This window comes from Nyctibius grandis, chromosome 2 (genome assembly GCF_013368605.1).
Source record: "Nyctibius grandis isolate bNycGra1 chromosome 2, bNycGra1.pri, whole genome shotgun sequence".
NCBI lineage: Eukaryota > Metazoa > Chordata > Aves > Nyctibiiformes > Nyctibiidae > Nyctibius > Nyctibius grandis.
In genome coordinates, this window is record NC_090659.1 from 20,661,135 (window position 1) to 20,681,745 (window position 20,611).

General features: G+C 47.4%; 1 protein-coding gene across 1 annotated transcript in view; it reads left to right on the plus strand.

The window, feature by feature from the left end:
- The first annotated feature begins 18,431 nt into the window (after positions 1–18,431).
- CLIC6 (chloride intracellular channel 6) overlaps positions 18,432–20,611 on the plus strand; it is a 35,230-nt gene continuing 33,050 nt past the window's right edge. Inside the window, exon 1 of the mRNA XM_068424267.1 lies at positions 18,432–20,393. Coding sequence (XP_068280368.1) covers positions 18,432–20,393 — 1,962 coding nt within the window. The remainder of the gene's footprint in view (positions 20,394–20,611) is intronic.

Here is a 20,611-nt window from a genome sequence, read left to right on the forward strand (position 1 = left end):
TACTTAGAAACCATCATTTCGTCACTCATAGTGATCTTGTCATCAGGTGTCATCTATCCAGAGACTGAAAAAAAATTGTTTCATTTCATAATGTCTGATATTCTAGATCACAGTTTTTTAACTGTATTTCTGTAGATAACATGTTAGTGCACACTTGGAAAACGTTATCGTGCCAAATACTGGTTTGGATTTTGTAACCTGACTATAAACGTACTGATGCAGGCTATGATGGGTCACTTCTTCTGGTATGGCAAATATTTTCAATGGTGTTCAAAGTAAAATGCTCTTACAGATCTTTTTCTTCCAAAATGCAGCAACAAGAAAAACTAAACTAGGTGGAAAAACTTATTTTGACAGTTGTGAATGCTGTACCACCTACTGATATGCACTGTGCAAAGTTTACAGCAAAGGCAACAGCCTGGGGTAAGTCGCTACATGCACACTCGAACAGTGCCATTCAAATGTTTTAAACAACACACACTACCATCTAGTGGTAGACAGAAAAGCATGAAGGATCTCAAACGGGCTACTTTCATTAAATGCATCTGCCACAAAAATCCTCACTTCTCAAGAGAAAAGTAGCTATCCAGAATGAAAAAAAAATTCAAACAATACAGAACGTGGTCATAACTAAATGGAAAATGTTTAGAGTCAGACCAAACATGTGGCCCTATGGGCAACTTTGCTTCCTAAATAGTCATTTAAACCACTGGCTTATTTAATATTTCTCAGACAGATTTTCATTGTGCCTGTTTAATGACTACACATAGTCAGATATAGTTAGCAGTTTAAACACATGGCATTGGTATCAGTGATAACACTTCAGAAGACTTTGAGTTTTTTTCCTGCATAGAAGCCTAGTCACAAGACGGTACTGCAATCATTCCTTGACTGTAGACTTTTAACAAAGGATATGCATAGCTAAAATATGCATATATTAACATTGAAGATTAATTTTGGCTATCAATAACACAGTTTTCTTTTCATTAAAATAAATTTTCTTTAATTACTCTCATATCCTGCAAGGACAAAAGCACATGTCCTCAGTTGCTTCCCTACATTAGCATTGAAATATTTGTACTATCAGTTATTTGTGTATATATGTAACAGAAAATTTTGATTTCTTAAACCTTAACCAAATAACGACCTAGATTTACAATAAGAAATGTCCAACACATTCACAGACTTAAAAGCTCAAAGCAACCCAACCATCCAGTTGAATCTAATAGATGGTCAAAAGAACTTGATCTATACTCATACTTTCTCCACAGTCAAGCATGACAAACCAGTTCATGACACGGCATTTTAGATATTTACTTCATTTCTCCTGTTAGATCGTATAAACTTCGTAAAAGCCTGACTGGTTCAACAACACTGACTTGTGGAGATCTTCTTCATTAACAAGGTTCAAGGAAGGGATTCTCAAATTCCCATGTGGAAGGGCATACCTTAAGCATGCCAGTCACTTTTCCATCCAGTTCTTTTGTTGGAGGGAAAATGGCCATCCCTGGTTCCTTCCCAGAGCCAGGAGGACCTTTCCACACAGTGGTGGCTCCTTCGCAGGCTACCCAAAGAGCTTTACCTCCTACGTTTCCTACAGCCATCCTGAAGGCCTTGTTTTCTAGGAGGTTTCACTAAAAATCCTACTCAGTAAAGTCTTCAATATACATCTTTCAAGTGTTTATTATCTGCCAAGCAGCCCCTCTGGGTTAATTTCTCACAGATAGACTTGTTCTCCTTAAAACAGCTTCCCAAAGACAGAGAGAGGTGTGACCCTCTTTAAAGCAAGCCAGTCAACTTAAAGTGAATATGTAAAGTACACAAAATCTCACTACTTTTACTTTAAACTCAGCTTGAGCAAAGCACATGCCCCGAGAAGAAAACAGATATCAAGAAAATCCCCAGCCTCATTTAAAAGTTTGTTTTTATGTTAAATGTTGCTAAAGTTATGTTTTATTTCTAGCTTAAATTTGCCTGGTTCTCACTGGTAGCCATTTGTTCTTGTTATGTTTTTCTCCACTGTAATTAAAAGTCTCTCAGTGCTTGATGTTTTGTGTTGGAGTCCCTCCTCACTATTCTTTCTGTTCAGCTAAGCAGATCCAGTCCTGCAAACCTCTCAAGAGTGGTTCTCCTCTTAGAACTGCTGAAAGTGGTGTCATGCCTGGTCCATACTGCTCCCCATCATGTTGCCTTTCCTTCCCTTGACTTAATCCATACATCCCAAGGGATTCTCTTTTCAGCGTATCGTCACCCTTGCCCTCTGAGGGTCTGGATGCCGTCCAGTGCTGCTTGCCAAGCTCCTGCCATATCTCTGCATCACCACACCCCCACCTTGCCTTTTCTCTGGGATGCCTCAGGTCTTCACAGCTGCTTGCTTAGCTCGGCCTCTGTCCACCGACAGCTGCAGCAACCGCAGAAACCACAGTAACCAGATGTCCTGAGCGCACTTACTCCACTTTGATAGCCTTCCCCGAGTCTTCCCAAGGCAAACATACATCTTAAAACACCATTACTACAGGTGTGATTTTTTGTTGGCTTAGAACAATTTGTATAGATCACTTTTCTATATGTTTTTTGGTCTTTGTAGCCAACAGCATTCAAGGAATTGCTACAGCCTGTATCACGTCAACCATCTGCATTAGCTGTTTCCAGCTGTATTGACTGAAAATATGTCATGACTCTGGCTCTCATAGCAAAATGTCTTTAACAGCACAATCTGAATTAGGTTGTTTCTGATAGCAGTTTGGTGGCACTGCATTTACCAGTGTAATACGCCTTTTTTTTTTTTTTTTTTGCTTCTAACTGGTGCAGACCGATCCTCTTTTTCTCAAAACCACAGTAGTGAGAACGAGAAAGCAGAGTGATAGCCTCTCTGTCCCGTATTGTGTACATGGGTCTTTTGTAGAAGGACCTGGCACCCACAGGAGAGGTAGGATTAGCTGGAGTGTTTTTCAGAAGAACTGCTATTATTTGGAAGAGTAGGAGTTGTCCTAGGGTGGAGAAGAAACATACAAATAAAATGCTGTTAAATTAAATAAATACAGTGAAGCTAAGGTTTCTTTACCTTGGTATTGGTAGGAGGCTAAAAAGAAGTCTTGAGGTGCAGAAGCTAAAGGGTCTTTCAAGTGGTAGGTAACGTACAAAGCTCATGTAACTGATTCAGATCAGTTGCTTTGTTAAATATCTATCAGCACAATCTCTTCTCTTTTATACATATCTCCCCCTTCCCCCATGGTTCACTATGCTCCTTCCCTGCCGCTGTTCTCAGTTAGATGGTAGGTTGCTCTGGAATGCGTCTTCCTATGCTTGCATTGTGCCTGGCAGGGTTGGACTCCCAAGGTCACTGCCACCTTTGGATGCCACCCCAGATCTCATGACAATACGTTTTTCATTAAAGTAACGCAGCAGGTTACCCTGTACCTCTTATTGATTTTTAAACTACGTTCTGGTAAGTCAGCTCCTAAATTAGGTAGAAAAGAGTAATACATAGTAGAGGTAAAAGAGCCATTTATTTCAGGAGCAATCAGTAATAAGCCTGGTTACTGATTTACCATAGAGCTCATTTACAAGTGCTGCAGAACAAATGGGTTTTGTCAGTAAGCCCTTCTGAAAAGGAACAATAAATATAATACAATTTCAATAAAACCTGTGTCAAAGCTGTTAACAGAAAGAGTAAGGTTGGATTTCTAATCCTGGGAAAAGAAAAAGAAAAGTAAAACAAGAAAAACAAATAAAAAGAGAAAAAAAGGAAAAGGAAAAGAGAAAGAAAAAAAGGAAAATATAAAGGAAAAGAAAAAGAGAAAGAAAAAAGAAAAATATGAAGAAAAATATAAAGCAAAAGAAAAAGGGAAAGAGAGATTGTGGCATAACCTGCATGCAAATAAAATGAACATTAGTGAAAAATGGATGTGGGCCCACACAGAACAAACTGTGTGTAATTCTATCCCAAGGCAGATGGTGCTTGCCTTTTCCTACAGTTTCCTGCCCTTTATCATCACTTCTAGAGCATTATGAACCAAAACCAGCTTCATTAAACACCCCCTCAAAAAAAAAAAAAAAAAGAAAGAAAAAAAGAGTCATCTGCGTAGATGTTGTGGGAATTCCACATTCGAATTCAGCAAAAGGAAAGTAAGGCTGAAGAGACCTCTGGAGATCACCTATTGCAGCCTCTCACTACAAGGCTGCAAAAACATTGATTTCTTTACTGATGATATGAAAAGCTATTTTCAAGGCTATTATTGCAGTGTATAAAAATATTTCAGAAAATTCTGCTGAAGTGAAAGCTATATATTAATTTATAGAGAACTACATATAGATGTGATCTGGGTTTTTTTTGAGTAATTTAACAGTAAGTGTAACAGTCAATCTGCAAATACTGCAACACTGGCAATAAAAGACACATGATCACTGTGTCTCTTAATTGCACATGTAACTTACTTCTGTATCAGCTAGGTATTAACTCAAATAATTTTATGATTATTTTGAAATAGTCTAAGTTTTATTCCCAAAACCTGTAATTATTTTAAAAGATATAATAATTTTACAACTTCTCTGAGTTTTGAAAAGAAGAATTGTATTAAAAGCCAAGTTCAAGTGGAAATGGTACAGAATGTGACTCCATTTTACATGGGGAAAAAAAAAAAGCTGTTAAGAGCTATGAAAGGTAAACTGAAATTTAAAACAGAAGTAAGAATGAAAAAGATCAAATGAGCTGTGATTATGGATTATATTTTAGGAAATTATTTCAAGATGCAACAGGCACAGTAAAATAGGAAAGTAATTTAAAATAAATGACAGTTTAATGTAATAGGAATTAAAATAATAGAGGAGTTCAAGAAAATCTAGACACTTTATTAAAAGTTAAGATCTCTTGGACCTTAGAAAAAGTTTTGAATTGTTTCCAGGTTCCACAGCTCCAATGGATCTAATCAGGACTTCATATGGAATTTTGTAAACCAGGTCAATGTGAGAAAAACAGCATTTATAACATAGATAGCATATGAATATCATATATAGTTTATCCATTTAGTTTTGAGCATAAATACGTCCTGGGCCCTTTGCAAAAGAATTAAGGGCATGTTTTCTTCGCCAAAGAGCTTTTATTTTAAGAACTGGGTTTCAGATGCCTTGAGCAGATGAAATTCAGCTGAAGTTGGAGTAGTTCGTCATTTCTGAAAACTCACGCCCCAAATGCAGTGCCACAATATGTGTCAGAAAATGGAAGGAGAGAGGAGCAATGAGGATGACAATAGTGAAATCACCGTTACTTAATAAGGCCCAGATGCTTGCAAAGACTCTTAGCTTTTGTCCTGGTTTGGCCTAAACCAGGCCGATTTTCCTTTCAGTGATTTTTACTTTCAGCTAAGTCTCCTCTAAATAACTGCACTTTCTGAAACTAACTGCATGTTTTTGCAGACAGTGTCTGCTTCCAGGACTGATAACGCTCAAAGTTTGTAGTTATCGCTGAGGCACCGGTAGGGATGTTGTGCAGTAAGGCTCTTGCTGTACTTTTTTCTTAGAGAAACCAAGGTCACCGCTGAATTCCTCACTGCTTACAAGTGAAAAGCCGAAGGGGGGTCGCAGCTGCAGCGGGGAGCAGACAGGGCAGGTGACCCAAAATTGACCAACGAGGGTATTCCATCCCATACACGTCATTCTCGGTATAAAGCGGGGGGATCACGAGGGTCTCGCGCCTCTTGCTCGCTCTTGTTTTTTCTGCTATGGCCGGTGTCCAAGGAGGACTCCGACTGTTTTCCTGCTGCCCCCGATCCTGATCTGTGCATCCCTGAATCCAGCTCTCGACCGTCGCTAGGCCCAGCCTGGGCCTTCCCGGAGCCTGCCCTGCAGTGCCGGTGGTGACGTTGCTGACATCGGGGGAGCTCGATCTTGGTTTTGTATATATATTTGTATATATTTGATTATTCCAATATTATTATTATACTTTTTTTTTCATTATTATAGGTTTATTAAAACTGTTTTAATTTTCCAACCCGTAAGTCTCTCTCCCTTTTCCCTTTCCCTTTCCCTTCGGGTGGGGGGGGAGGGTTAACAGAGAGCGTCTGCTGCAGGTTTATTCGCCAGCCCAGCTTTAAACCGTGACAGATTTATTGGCGCCCAACGTGGGGCACGAGAGAAGCTCCAACAGGTTGCTCTGATAAGTCGAATCCCGGCTCCGGCGGGAGGAGACCTGGAGAGCTCAGCTGAGAGAGTATCAGATTTCTTCCTTTGAGATTTACGAGGGGTTGGAAATTAAAACAGATAGCGAAGATGCTGATGTCATTTTTGAATGCTGTGTTATCTCATCTCTTTATAAAGCCTTTTACAGAGTTAAGTGTAATGATACCTTACTTGCCGTATGCGCTGTTTGTTACTGTTTATGTGCAGTTTATCACTGCTGGGCACTGGTCAATGTGCATTGTTTTGTTATGGCGTTTCATACTGATTTATGTCGTGATAAACTGGGCTGTTACTATTCTGACCGCGGTAGCAGCGATTTTATCTGCGGGCTCCGGGCGTCCTTTAGCTGATTGTGTTAATGATTACACTTCCAGTTTTACTTCGGGAAATAGTACCTTCTCCTTTTCTGCCAAGCTGATTCCTCTAGATTTTGTGAAATTCGGATGGTGCTGTCTAGGTGGCATGTTTTTATTTTCGGTTGTCCTGAATGTGTTTCTGATGTGGGATAAGATTAAATATCGGTGCAGGGACAGTTGTAGATGTTGTGCAGCCACCTCAGATCCTACAGCGTGTGCTGCCGCTACAGCCACTAAATCCACTGAAACCTCGGCAGCCTGTACCACAGCTGCTACACCCCCCAAGATGGCCACTGCAGCTACTCAGACTCTAACGAGTCTCAGCACTCCCACGACAGCCACTGCATCTACTCAGAGTCCAGCATCTAACGAATCTGTACCAATTGCTCCTGTAACCAGGAAGAAATACAGAAAGAAATCAGCTCGTGAAGAGGAGGATGATGACTCGGAGCCTTCTAAGGCAGAGCCATCACATGACCCAGGTGAGGGCCCTTCTCAGGCAGAGTCAGGGCCCGACACAGATGGGGGTTCCCTTGATCGTCATTTTAAAGCAGACCCATCACAGAAGAAAGGTCGTTCTAAAGCAGAACTATCACAGGAGGAGGACTCGGATGTAGAGATAACCTACCACTCCTTATCCCTGAAGGACCTGAGAAATATAAGGAAAGACTTCAGCCGTTATGATGGTGAGCCAATTATTACCTGGCTGCTCCGATGCTGGGATAATGGGGCGGATAGCATGCAATTAGATGGCAGAGAAGCCAGACAGTTGGGATCCCTGTCCAGAGATGGTGGTATTGATAAGGCGCTTGCAAGAAAGTCAAACACTATCAGTCTCTGGAGGCGACTCTTGTCAGCTGTAAAGAGCAGGTATCCCTATAAAGATGATGTTATGAGCCACCTGAGCAAATGGACCACTATAGAAAAAGGTATTAACTACCTTAGACAACTAGCTGTGCAAGAGATCATTTATAGACACCCACGGGAAATTGTAGATCCTGTAGATCCTGATGAAGTGGAATGCAACCGATCCATGTTCCGGAAGGTTGTGAAGAATGCTCCACCAACATATACCCATACATTGTCAATATTAGTCTGGGGAGAAAATGCTATGGCACGACCTAGTGTGGATGAAATGGCTAACTGTATGCGACAGTATGAAGATAGTATTTCTTCCCCACTGCAGGCCCGTGTCTCGGCTGTGGAAAAACTGACAAAGGAAAACAAGGACTCATTTAAACAACTGTCAGACAAACTGTCCAGGATAGAGAATAAACTTGACTCTCTACCTACACAGGCCCGCGTTGCAGCTGTTAAGAGAAAACGCCCTCCTACAGGACCAGCTCAAAGGAAACGGAACACATCACGAGGTATCCTGTGGTTTGCCCTGTGTGGTTATGGGGAAGACATGAACAGATGGCATGGACAACCTACCAGTACCCTACAGGCACGAGTACGTGAGTTGCAAGCTAAAAGAAATACCAGAGAGAATTTTTCTAGGAGGATGGCTGCTCCAGTTACCAGTGAGCAGGACCCCAGTCAGGGTAGATGGGCCTCAAATTCCTTTTTCCAAAGTGTGAATAGGAGAAATGAAGGTCCAGTCCCTGTGAGCAGCACAAATCCATTTCTTGATTAGGGGGGCCCTGCCTCCAGGCAGGTGGAGGAAAGGGACAACCGAGTTTATTGGACTGTGTGGATTCGATGGCCTGGCACATCAAAACCACAAAGGTATCGAGCCTTGGTAGACACTGGTGCACAGTGCACCCTAATGCCATCGGATCATAAAGGGGCAGAACCTATCAGTATTTCAGGAGTAACAGGAGGATCTCAAGTGTTATCTGTATTGGAGGCCGAAGTGAGCCTAACTAAAAATGAATGGAAAAAGCACCCCATTGTGACTGGCCCAGATGCTCCGTGCATCCTTGGCATAGACTACCTCAAGAGAGGGTATTTTAAGGACCCAAAAGGGTATAGATGGGCCTTTGGTATAGCAGCTGTAGAGACTGAGGACATTAAACAGCTGTCTACCTTGCCTGGCCTCTCAGAGGATCCTTCTGTTGTGGGGTTGCTGAAGGTGGAAGAACAACAGGTGCCAATTGCTACTACCACGGTGCACCGACGACAATATCGCACCAATCGAGACTCCCTGATCCCCATTCATAAACTGATTAGACAATTAGAAAATCAAGGAGTGATTAGTAAGACTCGCTCACCCTTTAATAGTCCTATATGGCCAGTGCGAAAGTCTGATGGAGAATGGAGATTAACTGTGGACTATCGTGGCCTAAATGAAGTTATGCCACCGCTGAGTGCTGCTGTGCCAGACATGCTAGAACTTCAATACGAACTGGAGTCAAAGGCAGCCAAGTGGTATGCCACCATAGACATTGCTAATGCATTTTTCTCTATTCCTTTGGCACCAAAGTGCAGGCCACAGTTTGCTTTTACCTGGAGAGGTATCCAGTACACCTGGAATCGACTGCCCCAGGGGTGGAAACACAGTCCTACTATTTGCCATGGACTGATCCAGACTGCACTAGAAAAGGGTGGAGCTCCAGAACATTTGCAATACATTGATGACATCATTGTGTGGGGTGATACAGCAGCAGAAGTTTTTGACAAAGGGGAGAAAATCATCCAAATTCTTCTGAAAGCTGGTTTTGCCATAAAAAGAGGCAAGGTCAAGGGACCTGCCCGGGAGATCCAGTTTTTAGGGATTAAATGGCAAGATGGGCGTCGCCAGATCCCGATAGAGGTGATCAACAAAATAACAGCTATGTCCCCACCTACTAACAAAAAGGAAACACAAGCCTTCTTAGGCGTTGTGGGTTTCTGGAGAATGCATATTCCAGATTACAGCCAGATTGTACGCCCTCTTTATCAAGTGACCAGAAAGAAGAATGATTTTCAGTGGGGTCCTGAACAACGACAGGCCTTTGAACAGATTAAACAAGAGATTGTGCATGCAGTAGCCCTTGGACCAGTCCGTACGGGACAAGATGTTAAAAATGTGCTCTACACCGCAGCTGGGGACAATGGTCCTACCTGGAGCCTCTGGCAGAAAGTACCAGGGGAGACTCGAGGTCGACCCCTAGGATTTTGGAGTCGAGGATACAAGGGCTCCGAGGCCAATTACACCCCAACTGAAAAAGAGATACTGGCAGCATATGAAGGAGTTAGAGCTGCTTCAGAGGTAATTGGTACTGAGGCACAACTTCTCCTGGCACCTCGATTACCAGTACTAGGCTGGATGTTCAAGGGTAAGGTTCCCACTACCCATCATGCAACTGATGCTACATGGAGTAAATGGATTGCATTAATTACACAGAGGGCTCGAATAGGAAACCCTAATCGCCCAGGAATCTTAGAAGTGATCATGGACTGGCCAGAAGGCAAAGACTTCGGAATGCCACCAGAAAAGGAGGTGACACGTGCTGAAGAAGCCCCACCATATAATGAACTACCAGAGGATGAGAAGCAGTATGCCCTGTTCACCGATGGATACTGCCGTCTTGTAGGAAAGCATCGGAAGTGGAAAGCTGCTGTATGGAGTCCTATACGACGAATCACAGAAGCCACAGAAGGACAAGGTGAATCAAGTCAATTTGCAGAGGTAAAAGCCATCCAGCTGGCTTTAGACATTGCTGAACGAGAAAAGTGGCCAAGGCTGTATCTTTATACTGACTCATGGATGGTGGCAAATGCCTTGTGGGGGTGGCTAAAGCAGTGGAAGCGAAGCAACTGGCAGCGTAAAGGTAAACCTATTTGGGCTGCTGAACTGTGGCAAGATATTGCTACTCGGCTAGAGAAACTAGTCGTGAAGGTACGTCATGTAGATGCTCACGTACCTAAAAGTCGGGCAACTGAGGAACATCGAAACAACCAACAAGCAGATCAGGCTGCTAAAGTGTTCCAAATAGATTTGGACTGGGAACATAAAGGTGAACTATTTTTAGCTCGGTGGGCTCATGACACTTCAGGTCATCAAGGAAGAGATGCAACATACAGATGGGCTCGTGACCGAGGGGTGGACTTAACCATGGACTCTATTGCACAGGTTATCCATGATTGTGAAACATGCGCCGCAATTAAGCAAGCCAAACGGTTAAAACCTCTGTGGTATGGGGGGCGGTGGTTGAAATATAAATATGGGGAGGCCTGGCAAATTGACTATATCACACTCCCTCAAACCCACCAGGGTAAACGCTATGTGCTTACCATGGTGGAGGCAACCACCGGATGGCTGGAAACATACTCTGTGCCCCATGCCACTGCCCGGAACACTATTCTGGGCCTTGAAAAGCAAATCTTGTGGCGACATGGCACACCAGAGAGAATTGAGTCGGACAATGGTACTCATTTCAAAAACAGTCTCATAGATAACTGGGCCAAAGAGCATGGCATCGAATGGGTATATCATATCCCCTATCATGCACCAGCATCTGGGAAAATTGAACGATACAATGGGCTGTTAAAAACTACCCTAAAAGCAATGGGGGGTGGAACCTTTAAAAACTGGGATAAGCATTTGGCACAAGCTACCTGGCTAGTTAACACCAGGGGATCTATCAACCGAGCTGGCCCTGCTCAGTCAGACCTTTTACATACAGTAGAAGGGGATAAAGTCCCTGTGGTGCATGAAAGGAATCTGTTGGGAAAAACTGTCTGGGTTCTTCCTGCTACGGGCAAAGGTAAACCCATTCATGGGATTGCTTTTGCTCAAGGACCTGGATGTACTTGGTGGGTGATGCTGCAGGATGGTGGAGTCCGATGTGTCCCTGAAGGTGATCTGATCTTGGGTGAGAATACTTAATTCTGAACTGCATGATGTTAATTGCTGCATAATACTAACAGTGTTCATAAGTGTCTTTCAGGTTAAGACAGTGGTGACGAGACCAGAGCTAACTGCAAGTGGCGTCCAGTAACCTCCTCGAGACTGACATCTTTAACCTGCAACCCGTGGGCACAAACTGTGACAAAGCTCATACCATCTCTCCTGCCCTGGGAGACTCCTAGCCAGATGGAAACCCACAATCCTGAACTAAATGAACTTGATGAACTTTTTTTTTTTTCTGTATAGAGATGAATCATAAACTAATGTTATCTGTATATATTTTAAAATTAAAAGTTAGAGGTGATCTGAGTATGACGTGAATGGTATGGAATAAGGGGTGGAATGTCCTGGTTTGGCCTAAACCAGGCCGATTTTCCTTTCAGTGATTTTTACTTTCAGCTAAGTCTCCTCTAAATAACTGCACTTTCTGAAACTAACTGCATGTTTTTGCAGACAGTGTCTGCTTCCAGGACTGATAACGCTCGAAGTTTGTAGTTATCGCTGAGGCACCGGTAGGGATGTTGTGCAGTAAGGCTCTTGCTGTACTTTTTTCTTAGAGAAACCAAGGTCACCGCTGAATTCCTCACTGCTTACAAGTGAAAAGCCGAAGGGGGGTCGCAGCTGCAGCGGGGAGCAGACAGGGCAGGTGACCCAAAATTGACCAACGAGGGTATTCCATCCCATACACGTCATTCTCGGTATAAAGCGGGGGGATCACGAGGGTCTCGCGCCTCTTGCTCGCTCTTGTTTTTTCTGCTATGGCCGGTGTCCAAGGAGGACTCCGACTGTTTTCCTGCTGCCCCCGATCCTGATCTGTGCATCCCTGAATCCAGCTCTCGACCGTCGCTAGGCCCAGCCTGGGCCTTCCCGGAGCCTGCCCTGCAGTGCCGGTGGTGACGTTGCTGACATCGGGGGAGCTCGATCTTGGTTTTGTATATATATTTGTATATATTTGATTATTCCAATATTATTATTATACTTTTTTTTTCATTATTATAGGTTTATTAAAACTGTTTTAACTTTCCAACCCGTAAGTCTCTCTCCCTTTTCCCTTTCCCTTTCCCTTCGGGTGGGGGGGGAGGGTTAACAGAGAGCGTCTGCTGCAGGTTTAATCGCCAGCCCAGCTTTAAACCGTGACAGCTTTAAACATATCGGTAATCCTATTGAATGATGTGCAAATCAAGATGGTCCTTTAAATAGTGTTGTGTGCATGCCCTTCCCTAAGCAATGGTGCAGGAGGCAGGCTACAGGAATGGTTGAAAGGCATTTGAAAGTAATGGGGAGGAGGGAGTTCAGTGAAGTACTTTTGATGGGGATTTCCCAAGCAGAATCAAAAGCCTGGGCAGAGGCCCGGAGTAGTCCAAAATGAGAACAGGTCCAGAGTTCAAGCCAGACATACTGTTAACAGCAAAATGAGTGCTGAGCTGGCCTTATTTAGCTAGCAAACGAGATTATACCAGGCTCCAGGTCAGTCATCAGACTTTCTAGGACCGTAATGCTTCTGGGGCACATTCAAAGTTAATACTAAACCACTATTTTATTGAATTAGATATGATACTTGACAATAAAAAACTACATATAAGGTCTGTTTGTTATCTTGCCTGTGGCACATGGAGGACTTTATTGCTTCATTAAAATAGTACCGCTTAACAAAAATAAAAGTAAAACGTAAGACTAGGAAAGTCAAGGACTTTTTTGGAGAATGAAGAGATTTTAAGTACTTAAAAAATAGTAAGCAGTACAGAGTTTATTTTTTGAAAAGCTTTGTTATTGATATTGTTCTGGTTTTTTGACACACTGCAGAATGATACATTCAGAATTTAAGTACAGGCTGCTTTGGTGCCTGCAGCTTTGTGGGATGCCGGGGATTTGGGGAACTGAGTAACAAACAGAAGGAACAAAGGGACTGGTAGTATCTGGCAAGAAGGTGCATCTACCCTTCTGCTCTGCTTTTTCAGCCTTGGTTAGAGGTAGCTTGGTTTTCTGTGCTTCCTAGCCCAGCAACCAGGCTTTTTCCCCCCATTGCATGTCTACATCCCTACCTTTTTCCCAAGCAGACAGCCTCTAAGCAGCTGGGAAGGGAGCCGATTGCCCCTAATCAGCTTAGTGCTGGGAAGCTCAGAACACTGAATACAGATGGCATCACCCCCTCAACACGCAGCACACCGCTGCAATATTCAGTAAGGCATCTCTCCCTCTTAATTTTGTTTGAGTGGATCGAACACCCTCTCAATCACGAAGCAGCAGAATGCCACACCAACTTCTTGACAGAAGTTTAAGAAACCAGGGACAAACATAGCAAACATACATGTATTTTGAAAGTAGTAAAAATTATAGTCCTCCAATACCATTTTTTCACTTGCAACTCTGTCTTTTCCATGTTTCAAATAACATATTTTAAACAGGAGAATACAGAACTGGCCTACATACAAATGTTAATACAGTTTGGGGTTTCTTTTTTTCCATCATGAAGGGCTAGGCAGTCATATGCTTATATGGGATAATGTTTTATACCACAAGTAATTTGTGGAAATTCCAGTTAAACCACCCACTGTAATAAAAATAATGCAGAAAAAGTAATTGGGATTTGGCCCACATTTTGCTGACTGTCCATTTTCAAATTTCAGTGTGTAAGGGAATCACCTGGACAGGATTCATCTCATAGGAGTTTAGATGTGTCCAGCACAGACATCAACTCCCTGAGCCAGTCACCCTCAGGTCCTTGTACAGTCAGTGTAGAGAAATAGGCACTTTTCTGTCAAGGACCACCTGGTCTGCTTCAGACATCTACCTTGGGATGAGAGGAATCATTTCTCTGACCCTGCTCACTAGATGTCTGTTGGCTCTAGGGTCTGCAGACATGTAGTTTGTACCTGTCTATGTTTACTCTGATAAATCTCTCCCTCCATCCCATGGTGGGGAACACAATTAAATGCTACCAAATTTCTGGAGGCTTTGCTCACCCGTATTTCCCACTGAGTTCAGTGCAAAATAGCAGTTACTCCGCATCTTGCAGAAACAAGCAGAATTCAAATCATGTGCAGGCAGCTTTTGGCCTGGGGATACATAGCTTCCCTTCTGAAATGTGGCAAACCCTGGGAAGAGCAGATGCACACACTTGATGAAACATCACTACTTCAGCCAGAGCAGGCACCAGGGAATAGGCAGAGCAGGCTTCTGTGGGAGGCAGTGGCCTGCACAGGGAAGCAAAAAAGCATTGCTGACTCTGTTACCCCAGTTTACTTAGGGCGAACCATTAAGTATTTGGCATTTGTGTATTTGGCACTGCACAGGACTGTGAACTGGAGTCGCAGAGGTGTGAACAAATACCCCTGGCTGCTCCCTTTGCAGTGGGGCTGACCTGTCCCAGGAGTTAGGCAGGTTGGTGGGGAGGGCTCTCTCTGAGACCCTGGTAATGCAAGAGGCATTTTTTCTTTACCTTGGGCTGCAAAAACTACAACCTTGTCCTGCAACTCCCTGTACAGTCAGAGAAGGAAAAGAAGTTACAATAATCCAAGCAAGTACAGCCTAATTGAGAACCCCGAGGGACAGAACCTGTTCGCTAACAGACTATAAAGGGATCTTCGTGTTGTCCACTAATGTCTAACATCTGTGATATTTAATTACCTGCATTCATCTTTTAAATGAAGAAGGTGTGCAGTAATCCTTCCTGAAGCCGAACTGAGAAAATACTATTTATTAGCTGAGGGCCTATTTTAGAAACAGATGGGGTGTAAAGAGCTTGAAGATAGTGTACAGGAGGGGTGTGAAGCAGGAGAGATTAATTGTTAAGTATTTGAGATAGAGGGAAAGAGTGTTGAATGCAGAGAGCACAGAACAACAGATATCCAAAGTTCTGGGTTTTCACTGGGACAGATCTAATCTTAATGGTGTGTTTCCAAAATTGCCTTTGTGAAACCACGACACTGAAGAGTGATGAGGAGCAATGTTGGGCTGACCAGCCAGCTCTCCTCTGAACTGTGCCCACCCTGTCCCTCTTTACCCTGTCCCCTGGCTCTCTGACTTCCTACGCTGTCTCTCTTGCTTGCATGGGGACCTCATGGCATAAGCACCAGCTGGGTGACCTGCTAGAGCAGCAACATTAACCCAGTGCCTGCACGTGTCACTGCTAGGTCTGAACTCCAGCAGAATTAGAGCATGTCTGTTCCTATACTTCAGGAAAAACACAGCAAGATCTGTTACAACCCATTCAATCATCACTCCATAAAAATCGTAACTGTATCAAACACTATACCTTAAACTTTTCTCTGTCCTACAAGATAATTAACTTGGCTATGTCAACTGTTAGTCCTTTTCTGCTCTGCCTTTGTCAGACTTCCATGAGTGTTTAAAGACCTAATCTTTTGTTATGCTTAAACATTGCCCGATGTTAATAATCAGGCAGTGTTTATCACTGAAATGGTTTTTTTGCCAGCCTTGAAATCCTCACCTTGTTTTGTACTAAGAGCTACAGAGCAGAAAATAGCAAAGAAAAATAGGATACTGGTGTTAATGAATAAGCTCGTCAATGAATAAGTATAGGTGAGAGACAATCATCTCTCGTGGAGATCAGCAGGATGCAAGTTCCATGTCAAACTCACAACCTGAGCAAAACCTGAAACTGATACCCAAAGGAGGTATTTAGAGAAGTGGTGCAGATCCAAGGGACCATTGAAAAGAAGCAGCACTGAAGAACAGGCAGCTCCAGCGAGCCAGAGGAGGCTGTGCCACGTGGGGCTGCAGGGGGAACCCATCTGCCAGGGCCCATCGGCCACCAAAGCTGAGCAAAGCTGAGCTCATGGGGACTGGCAGCAGGAGAGGGCTTCTCAAGGGGTGCAGCCAAACATAGTATTCATACAAACATAGCTAGCTGACTTCAGTGGTTGTGTCTGTAACTTGCAACCATTCCTCCTGCAAAATTCCCAGAATTTTATGCGATGGATGTTGCTTTGCTATTCATTCCCACCGTGAAACCTGAGGTAAGTGTTCTTCCTTCCAGCCAGTGTCCTATCCACCATTGGACAGGAGACAATATGGCAGTGCTTGTGGATGGTCTGCACAGTTGAAGACAGCTCTGTCTCATATCTGAACAGTTTGTAAGACAGGACTTGTATTGCCCCTGGGGGATGTGGCCAGCCTTCAGGCCAAGGGTTAAGAACCCTTCAGCAAGTGTTAGGATGACTAAACCACTATTATCTATGTAGAAATAGACTGAGATGTGTCATTCTACAGATATCAGAACCCATAAGAGAGAAGTGAAATAATTGCCTTACGATGGGTCCAGCTGCAAGACCTCCATTGCCAGATGCTGAGCCTCCATTCCTGAATCTCCAAGAAACATCCCTTCTGACCATGACTGCCCCCGTTCTTCTGTCTCACTGGCAACACACCTCTGGGCAAGCATGAATTCTGTTTAAAATAGCTGTAAGATTGTTTATTTATTTGTCTGTTTGTTTATTTTTATAAGAGCAGGTATTTGACCTGAGTGAATGATTTATTCTGTAGTATTTCCCATCTCCTGTTGGCTGCACCTTCTCCCTTCCCACCCATTCCACAGCCCCGTATTCAGTCTGTCCCCGCTCTTCCCACTCTCAAATATAAAAAAGTGGTTTTATATGCATACACATAGAAGTGTTTAACTGCATGTTTTTTAAATATGATACCTCACTCTTATCAGCTAACTTTTCTGTCCACTGTTCCCTCTGCACCTAGGAAACTAGGACTATTTTCCTTTCAAACAGCCTAAGTAATGCTTTCATGTAAATCGTGTCTGAGAAGAGTGGGACTAGAGCAGGCTGTGTCTCCTAGAAAATGACTTCTTGCTTACAAGCAAAACTACTGAAGCTTATCCTCACACCAGAACTTGCTGATTGTCTTTTTTTGTGTGTGTGTAAAGTGCCTCCATAAGTATGAAAAGATGTCTTTTATCTGGAACAGAAGGCAGCCTGTGGGATGAATCTGCAGCTACCTTACCCAAACTAAAAGTTACTGCTCCTTTCACACCAGCTGCCTGCTCTGCACAGGACATGGTATTTCTCATCACATTTAAATGTGAACCGTCGCAGAGGCACAAGCACTTGATATGGTCACGTATGAAGGAAAGCTACTTAAAACTATGCAAATCTAGTTTTTTTACACAGAACGTTCCCATGTTCCCTCTTACAACTTTTGCAAGTTAATAAGGATACATTTTCCTTCTTAGCAATGTTTGGTGGGTTTGGGAATACCTTTCAGATACTGGGTAGCTGCTGAGGTGAAGTACTGGTTTATGTATGTTTTTAAGAAACTTTCAAGACTGTCGGGGCTCTGCCAGTTTCAGTGCATCAGCAGTGGTGGGGTTATTAGTGGTTCCCTTCGTAAACCTGAAGTTGGAAAATGGCATCCCTCTCCTTGTTCAGGCAGCCAGCAAACCCTCAGTCCCTGGGTGGCTTTCAGCCCCACCTGCCAGCAGGCGCAGGGCTTGTGGGTCCCAGAGCAGAGGGGCATCTGGGGGGCTGCAAGAGACGCTGCACTTGAGGCCGTGAGCAGCAGCCAAGGGGAAAAGCAAGGGCAGAAATGGGGCTCGGAGGGCTTTGGGGTGGGAGGCCAGTCTCGTGTAGGGCAGGCAGCGGGTGCTTTTTGGCCACTCTTTGCAAAGGCTCCAGTCCCGCTGAGCACCTGCAAGCAGCCGGCAGGTCGGGAGGAGACGGCCGAGCGGAGCCCTGGCAGCGCCTGGTGCCACCGCAGCCACGCTCTGGCCACGCCGTCCCGCGCCAGCTGCAGCCGAAATCGGCGGAGAAGAGATTTACCGGGGCGGAGAGGTCTGGGGCGGGGGGGCGGCGAGGGACCCGCGGGAGGAGGAGCGCTGGCACCTGTGGCTGCCGCCCCCTCGCCACCCTTCCCCGTGCACACACGCACCCGCGCGGCCCCGGGCGCGGCCGTGCGCAGGCGCCGCCGCCCCCTCCCGTCGGTGTCCGGCGCTGATCCCCGGCGGCGGCGGCGCCTCTGCTGGTCCCCGCTCGTCCCGGCCGCCGGACGCACCTGCCTCGCTGCGCTCTTGGGCAGCGGCCCCGAGGGAGGCCGGCATGGCAGAGAGCCCGGGGCTGCCCGGCGCCCCGCCGCCGGAGGGGAGCGACATCCCGCGGGAAGGAGCCGGTGAGGAAGCGGCGGCGGCGGGGGAGCCGCAGCCCGGGGTGTCCCCCGAGGTGGCGGCGGAACCCGCGGACGGGCCCCCCCGCGGCGAGGCGCCGCGGCTGAGCGAGGAGGAGGTGGCTGGGCAGGAGCCGGCCGCGGCGGCGGTGTCCCGCGAGGTCAGCGGCGGGTCGGGGAACGGCTACCCCGAGGGGGCGGCGGAGACCCCGGGCGGGCCGGGCGCGGGGCAGCAGGCTCCGGCGGGGGCTGAGCAGCGAGACTCCGACGGGGACGGCCCGGCGGGAGAGGGTCTGCCGGGAGGGGAGCCGGCGGCGGCGGCCGCGGGGGTAGACGCGCTTGCGAGGGCAGACCCCGAGGAGGCAGCGGTGGCCCTAACGGGGACAGAGCCCGAAGAGGCAGCCCCGTCGGGAACAGACCCTAAGGAGGCAGCCGCGGCGGGGACAGAGCCCGCGGACGCGGCCGCAGCCCCAACGCGGACGGAGCCCGAAGAGGGAGCCCCGTCGGGGACAGACCCCGAGGAGGCAGCCGCGGCGGGGACAGAGCCCGAGGACGTGGCCATGTCCCCGACGGGGACGGAGCCCGAAGAGGGAGCCCCGTCGGGGACAGACCCCGAGGAGACAGCCGCGGCGAGGACAGAGCCCGAAGACGTGGCCATGGCCCCGACGGGGATGGAGCCCGAAGGGGGAGCTCCGTCGGGGCCAGACCCCGAGGAGGCAGCCCTGTCGGGGACAGACCCTAAGGAGGCAGCCTTGGCGGGGACAGAGCCCGAGGATGCGGCCGCAGCCCCAACGCGGACGGAGCCCGAAGAGGGAGACCCGTCGGGGACAGACCCCGAGGAAGGGGTGGGGGAGGCAGCCCCGGAGGGGACGGACCCCGAGGAGGCAGCCGCGGCGGGGACAGAGCCCGAGGACACCGCCATGGCCCCGACGGGGACGGAGCCCGAAGAGGCAGAGGCGGCCCCGACAGGGACAGACCCCGAGGAGGCAGTGAGGGAGGCAGCCCCGGAGGGGACAGACCCCGAGGAGGCGGCGGCGACAGCCTCGACAGGGACAGACCCCGAAGAGGCTGCGGGGACAGACTCCAAGAAGGCAGAGGCGACAGCCCCGGCGGGGACAGACCCCGAAGAGGCGACGGGAGCAGACCCCAAGAAGGTGGAGGCGACAGCCCCGACGGGGGCAGACCCTGAGGAGGTGGAGGCGACAGCCCCGACAGGGACAGACCCCGAGGAGGCGGAGGTGACATCCCTGACGGGGACGGACCCCGAAGAGGCGGCAGGGGCAGATCCCGAGGAAGCGGTGAGGGAAGAAGCCCCATCGGGGACAGACCTCGAAGAGGCAGAGGCGACGGCTCCGTCGGGGGCAGACCCCGAAGAGGCGCTAAGGCAGGCAGTCCCAGAGGGGACAGACCTCGAGGAGGCTGCGGCCACAGCTCCGGCGGGGGCAGACCCCGAGGATGCGGTGCGGGAGGCAGCCCCGGCGTGGACAGTCCCCGAGGAGGAGGCGGCGGCCCCGGAGGGGAGCGAGATGGCTCCCGAGAGCCGCGGGGAAGCGGAGGCGGCGGTGCCAGCCAGAGGGGAGGCCGATGACGGACACCGGTCGCCGGGCGGCCCCGACGGCGAAGACGGAGCAGAGGCGCCAGGGACGGAGCGGGGAGACGGTGCCCCGGCGGTGGCAGGAGCGGGGAGCGCGGCCCCGGGGGCAGGGGAAGGAGGCGCGGCAGCGGCGGGGCAGCGCGGCGGGTCCCCGGGCCCCGAGGGCGGCGAGTGGGACGCGGCAGGTCGGAGCCTGAACGGTGTGCAGGGCCGGGCGGAGGACGAGACGGGCTCGCCGGCTGCCCTGGAGGAGGAAGAGGAGGATGAGGAGAAGCAGGAACACGACATCTCCCTCTTCGTCAAGGTAAGGTGTGAGGGGCTGCTGGGGAAACCTGGGTTTGTGACCCTCCCCTCCTCCAGGAGCCCCGGGCAGCTCCTGTGATGAGTAGTATTTAAATCTGGCAGGCAAAAGTCCAGTTTGGTTAAGTTTATTTGGTTATTAACGCCCCAAATAAACTTGCCTCTGGCTCCTCACTGCTTCAGGAGGCGGCAGGCAGGATGGGACAGGGCCTCCCAGGTAGT